This window comes from Stenella coeruleoalba (assembly GCF_951394435.1).
Source record: "Stenella coeruleoalba genome assembly, chromosome: 4".
Classification (NCBI taxonomy): domain Eukaryota; kingdom Metazoa; phylum Chordata; class Mammalia; order Artiodactyla; family Delphinidae; genus Stenella; species Stenella coeruleoalba.
This window is the reverse complement of record NC_137149.1, coordinates 113,361,681-113,368,760: the sequence shown is the minus strand read 5'-3', so window position 1 is coordinate 113,368,760 and position 7,080 is coordinate 113,361,681. Positions and strand designations below refer to the sequence as shown.

General features: G+C 38.1%; 1 protein-coding gene across 2 annotated transcripts in view; it reads right to left on the bottom strand.

Annotated features, from left to right (window-relative positions):
• The window catches only part of ARHGAP24 (Rho GTPase activating protein 24), a 207,448-nt gene continuing 200,368 nt past the window's right edge, over positions 1-7,080 (bottom strand). For both annotated transcript variants that reach the window (XM_079921051.1, XM_079921052.1), the window contains exons 7-8: positions 5,536-6,610; positions 1-719 (exon numbers count right to left, since the gene is read on the bottom strand). In XM_079921051.1, coding sequence (XP_079777177.1) covers positions 476-719; positions 5,536-6,610 — 1,319 coding nt within the window. In that variant the 3' untranslated portion in view covers positions 1-475. The remainder of the gene's footprint in view (positions 720-5,535; positions 6,611-7,080) is intronic.

Here is a 7,080-nt window from a genome sequence, read left to right as displayed (position 1 = left end):
TAACTCATCTTATATATATTTATATATCTGCTTATTTTCATTTCCTCAGCAAAAGGGGAAATAAAAATATTGATCTATAAAATAAGCTGATGATAACACAATGCCAAAAATAGCTTAAGTGCAAGGGGTGAAGCTTGAAAGCAAGCTAAACTGCAATGACATACTGATTTAACATTTTAAATACAAGACTTGCAATAAAATAATTATTGAGATATGTTTCTCATTTTTAGTTTACTTTTTAAAAACTACTCTATATACACATATCCAGTTGTAACACTTGACAGTAGCATTATGGGGCATGATACAACTTTGGTACACATTGCAGATATGAATGGGCAATGTCTGTAAATGATATGTCTTCCCCAGTTAGAACTCTGTACAGCCAGGTGACCAGCCACCTGATCCTATATAATAATCCCACCAGAACCCCCAGAGTCTTCCCCAGAGCCACTGGAGACAGTGGGAGAAATCAGCCTCACTGGATCCATATCGTGTTTCCTCTCTCGGTTCTCCTGGGTTCCACTGTCAGCTCCCCAAATGTGGAAAAAAACTGCTCCATTTCTTTCTGAAGCATGTCATTTCTCTTCTCTGCATCTTCTTTTGCTCGCTCGGCATTTCGCATTTTGATTTCTATCATTGTGAACTTTTTCCTTTCTTGATCCAGTTCATCGTGGAGGCTCATCATTTCTGTTTCCAAAGACAAGTTTCGCTGTTCTAAGCTACAAAGGGTGGGGGAAGGAATAAGACATAAAGCAATTTTATTAATTTGAAATTCAAAAGGGCTAAAAAATATTTCCTAAACTGTCTCTGCAATGTTTAGGAAATTGGATTGAGCCTTTCAAATCAATGAAGCAAGGTCCACAGATTAAAAGGTGTATATATATTCTTTTTTTTACTGCTTCCTAACATGATTTACCGTCATTTTGTTGAGACCCCAAGACCTCTCTTGAATGCACTTCATTGTCATTTGATAGTGAATTAATGAATTTTGGCAAAAAGAAGTCAGAGACCAATGTCATGGAGCACAGAATGGCAGAAGTAGGAGGCAACCTAAACCACAAAGTTTCCTGAATCATTATGTAAATCTGGCTTTACTAAAAGAAAGGAGGGGGGAGTCTGATAAAGTTGGAAGAAAAAAAGGACAATTATTTTTGCTTTCTATCAAAGGAAAAAGAATGATAGTGAAAATGTCTTTGTTAGAAAGGTTAAGTCAACAGCTAAGAATGGGCTTCTCTGGGACATATAGAGTCCCATCATATAAAAGTGGTATTAACAGCAGTCACCGTATAGTAAGTAACAAGAGAGGTAGAGATTACATGTATTGAATAAGTAATTCATCTGACATTCTGTGACAATGGAGTCCACCTAAGTAGCCTACTATCTAAAATTCTCACTGCCTTCCAAGTTAATATATCTTAAGATCTCTAGAGTTATATTTTTATAGGTTGATAGCTACATTCTTTTGGATAACTGTATAATTTTAGATAATTTCCTATAAACAGAGTTTTCCCAATAATCACTAAGTTCCAAAACATAATTTATTATTGCTGTTGTTCAAGGAGGAATAGTAAGCACTTGATTACTAGATGATGTGTTTTGGTAATGGCTGACATTTTAATTTCTCCTATTCTGAGCTAAAGTCCCAGGAGTATGTTTGAATTTGACATACTATTGAAATATGAAAGGCTAATGCACAGGTAGCTCTCAGAAATCTGATTATTTTAATAATTTTCAAATTAAAATCTCAATTATTTTTCTGTTTTGAAATAATGAGTCCCATATGTTGATATTTCATCCAGATAATCATAAGAACACTTAAAGATGAATCTGCTCTCCCTTTGTAAGAAACTAGAATTTTTTAAAAAGTCACATTCTATAATCAGTTTAGAAGGCCATTTTGACCACATGATCACATTTTTTACATGAAAACCTGGTAGTGTGCTGGTTGTCACCTAGAATTATTTTACAATACATTCTCTTTTCTTTCTAAAGCTATTTATTTTAGAACTAAAAAAGCTGGAAGAAACTCAATCTTAAATACCAAGGAAGACACCTTTTAAAAAATATACCAATGCATTTTACATAACAGGCACTCATATGAAACTTCCAAGAATCTAGACTGGGTTGAAAACAGAAGAAACCCCTCCCACTGTAAGCACAGATCAATGCTGGAAAAATATATAAGAAAAATATTTTTTAAATACATAGCAAGGTTAAAAGAAATAAAAGAGCATCTTGAGGTTATCAGAACCAAGAAGAAACTCAAATTTAGAACAGTAAATGGAAGCACATGAGGGGTATTGTTCCTGGATAGAAGCCCTGGAAGCTGTGACTAGGTTTTTATTTTGCTCATGGGGAGGAGGAGATCTCCAGTATAAAAGAGGCAGAAGGCTGAAAGTGATTCAACTGAGAGCTTGGAACATCAATTTTCTTTATGACAAAGAGAATACAAAAACTCTACTCATGGGCTGAGTGGTGACAGAATTAATCAGAAGAGAAAATAAATAAATGAGAAAACAGCTCTGAGGAAAAATTACCCAGAATTCCTCACATAATGAAAAAAGATGAAAATGTAATATAAGAAAGAGAAGCTAACAGAGATGGAGAATGGATTAAGAAGGTCCAACATACTTTAATAAGGGTTGGAGAGACAGAAAATTGAGAAAATGGGGAGATGAAATAAACAAAAATGGTGATGGATAAAAATACTCCAGAATTGAAAAAAATATGTCTTCAAATAATGAAACATAAAGTTCGAAAGTTAATGGAAATATATAGCAGAACGTTATTAATCAAAATAAAAATTATATAGCAATATTAATATGAGAAGAAATATTTTTGGGCAAAAAGCATTATTACCATTACTTTATGATAAAAGGATCAATTCATCAGGGAGATATAAACAATTCTGAACTTTTATTCACCTAGCTGTATAGTTTCAAGTTATTCAATATAAAATATAACAAAATTATAAAGATAGATAAATCCACAAAAATTAGGAAATTTTAAGATAACTTTCTTAGAAATTATAGCTCTATCTGATGAAAATTAGGAGAAATGTAAAAGATTTGAACAGCTTGATTAACAGATTTGATCTATTGGTCCTTTATACAATCCCAAACCAATAATAAGTTAATAAATACTTCTTACAAGACCAAATAATTGATATCATACAAATGAACTTTTCTGACCACAATATGATAAAGGGAGAAGGTGATGGGGGAGGGAATAACATCAAACTCACATGTTTAAAAACTAAAAATCATACATATCAATGATAGATAAAGTATAGTATCTATTTCTCTATCATCTTTCTATCTATCTAGGGATGTATGTATGTATGTGTGTATATATGTACGTATCTATTATCTATCTATCTCTATCTATCTATCTATCTATCTATCATCTATCTATCCTTAATACTTGTAGGGTAGAGTTAAAAAGGAATTGAAAGACAAATGTATAATTCTAAACAGGAATGATCAAGAATTAACTAGAACAGTTACTTCTTATATTTCTGTGGCTTGGTCATGTGGCAGCTCCTCTGCCCTACTTTATCATGGACCTCTCCCTTTGCCTGTCACATGGGTAAAAATGCTACAGTGAAAGAGGCCAATGAATGACATTCTGTTGGAAGCTTCTATTATTTTATCAATGTCTCTAAAATGCACCATAGACTCAGAACATAAATGTAGCACCAATGTTCTCATAAATGAACCTGTACATCTGCAACCATTCAGAATAATGTATTCCTATCCTAAGGTAAGTTTCAAGTGTTAGCTCTTGCTTCTCAGTGCTAAGGGCTAATTTATCATCATGCCTTGGCAGTAATTCAGAGATTTGGTAGCCAGTGGTTCCAAAAACTACATTCAGAATGAAGAGTAGCCTTATAAGATGATGACTCCATTTTTCTTCTTATTTAAACCTCCTGTCACTTAGCATTATATAGGAAAATTCAAACCAAGTTTCTGTTTCCAAGAAAGTAATTTTTTCAATCTAACATATAAGAAGCATTTTTTTAATATTTACTTTACCATAGCTCTTAAAAATACATATCTTTTTGCTTGATAATTGATAAATGGATGGGAAACATTAAAATACATTAAGGTCAACTTTATATATAAAAATGAAACCACATGGGGTTTGGAGCCATGGAAGCATTTGAAGCAGGACAAAGACTGAGGTTCACAAACTATGAGGACCCTAAACAAGAAGGGGTCTACTAAGGCACAGTCTGGGACTGGGACTGAGGCCACTAGAGGGGCTACTTCAGGCTAAACTGAGCCTCAGGCCTTCTCTTGAGAGTGCAGTGTCCTTCCCTTATACTACACTGAAAGGAGAACATAAAAACAATCAGTTTTGTAATTCTGTGACCTTGGTGAAATCACGGGGTGTGCTGATGTTCAGGTTTCCAGCACAAGGTTGTATTTGTGAATCCTGGGCTCCATTCTCTGTATTCCTGCCTTTCAAGATGATGGAGCATCTGGCAGTCAGGGGTACTGTCAACACAGGATGCTCAGCCAATAGCCCATGTCTTGCCCAGGTTGCTTCTCTGAAGTTGCTAAGCCATCACCACCTCGGTCAACTTATGAGAAGACGTCAACTGCTATCAATTAGGTTTCAGCACAACTGCTTCCTTATAATTCACATGTTTTGCTCCCCACTTAGGCTACAATTTCCATTGTCCATATGAATACACTTCATGCCATCACTTTTCTCAGAAACCTCCCTGGATTCCAATCCCAGAGTAAAAGCCAAAGACTTAAGATGATCCTGAAAGCTCTAAGGTACCTCTCTGAGCTCCTCACTTATTCCATCTCACGGCATTTCCACTCCTCCCAGGCATCTGCGTAGCTGCCTCTTTAACCTCCTATAAGGCCCTACACTTAGAATTACCCCTCACCAACACTTCTTACCCCTCTTCCCTGCTTTAGTCTTCTACTTAGCATGAGATCTATTTTACTTATTTATCTGTCTCCTCCAGTGGAATGGAAGCATGCTCCACGAGGGCTGAGTTTTTGTCTGTTTTATCCACTGCTGAATCCTTGGGGTCTGGGTCTGAGCTTGGGAGAGAACAGACACTCTCCCAGCATTCAGCAAAGGAAAAAATGAACAATAAAGATCTGTTTATTTCTCCAACTTCTCTTTATCCTCATTTCATCCTCTTCCTATGAGAACAGACTCCTTGTTCTGAATTCATCCCCTTCCGCTCCTCTCCCCAGCCCTCGAACACAAATCCACACATTTATTGACAAGAGATAGTATTACTGAGCAACTGCTCTGTGCCAGGGACAATGTGCAATGATTTCTTACATGCTTTTGTGGTAGATACTGCTAGAATTTAAAATGTTCACATTAGGGAGCTGAGATTCACAGAGATGAAGTGAGCTTTCCCAAAGTCCCACAGCTTACAAATGGTGAAGCTACCCAGTCTCTGACTTTGGAGTCAGCATATTTACCCTCTGGGTGAGCCTGTCTCATATTAGGAGGCTATCACACCCTCTCTGGCAGTTTGGGGCTCCAGATTTTCCTCACCTCTTTATCCTGGACTCATACTCTATCTTCTGTTTGGTCATTTCCTGCTTCAGGCTGGACACTAAACTATGCAGTGCACTGTGATTGCTGGTGTGGCCAACAAAGGTCTCACTGTTGTCGCTGCTGCTGGTGGCACGACTACTTCGACCACCCACACTCCTCCGGTCACTTTTGTTTTCATAGTCCCCGGGGTGGGAAAGGTCGTCCTGTGGGGGCCCATCCAAAACGGGGTCCTCAAAGTTCCCACCGTAAAAGTCTTGTTCCGGGCAGGTGGTGGTGGAGGAGCGGCAGGAGTTGGAGTTCTCAGGGAGGGAGATTTCACAGGAGGAAGTGGACCAGGTGGCACTGTCGATGCTCTGCTTGTCGTCAAGGCTCATCACGGAGAACTGTTGGTGGACGTTGTCATAGGTGGAGAGTCTGTTGTGCTGGCCCGACTCTCCAGCTTGCTCTTTCTGCTTGTTATCCCTCAGGGTCACATAGCCATTGGGCAGCCAGCTCATGCTGCGACCATTCACGGGGTTCCCGAGGGTATCTGTGTTCAAAATGCCCATCCGCACCGTTCCGTTCTGTACACTGTGGGTGCCCATTTTGGTACCAGACCCCTTCAGGGAAGAGGTCCTTCTGGACTGTAAGCTCCCATTGGGAGTGGTTTGGGCTTTCTCAAGTCCTTCTGCATTACTGCTGCTGAAGGACCCATTGGTGACTATCCCACTGCCCTTATTGAAGGCGGGATTCTTTTTGACCATGAGAGGGGGGCTCCTAGAGACATCCAGTTTGTGAACGCTATTCCTTGGGCTGTTGGTTTTGCTGCCTGATAGAGCTGTGGGGGATCCGTTATCCATGTTGCTTCTCTGGGGAGACTCAGACTTGTCCCAAGAGCACCGTCTTCCAGGACTGTCCTTGGTATTATTGTTCTCTGTGTTTTGTAGCTGACCCATGGTGGCTTTCTTCTGAAGGTCATTGTTGTTGTTGCTCACTCCATCCTGGGGCTTGCTTTGCAACTCTGCATCTTTGGGGAAGAGGCGATCGTGTTTGCTAATCATCATTGACATCAACTGTTGGACCACCACAGTGCCTGGAATTGCACAGAAAACAAAATAGTATGAGTGAAACAGTTTTATTTCTTATTTTGAATGTGACTCTTAAAGAGTTATTAAAGAGTTCAGGTGAACATTCAGCATTATTATTAGCAGTGCCAAACTATATTCTTAATGATGATAATAGCAATATTATCTATAGCAATATTAACTACTAAAATTTCTTGAGCATTTAACATGAACTATACCAAGCACTTTACTTTTGTTAGTGTAGTTGGATTTAAAAAAAAATCTATGAATAGATACTGTTCTATCTATCACTGTCTTATGAAAGTTAAATAACTTGATCAGCATCCCAAAGCTATTAAGGAGAAAATGCAGGGCTTGAACCCAGAATTAATTAGTTCCAAAGACCAGCCTCTTCATTGTCACACATTTCTTGGAAGTTTGACATTTAATTAGGAAAAACCTTTCTTTGAGGAAGTCACTGTTATCTCTCATCAGACAA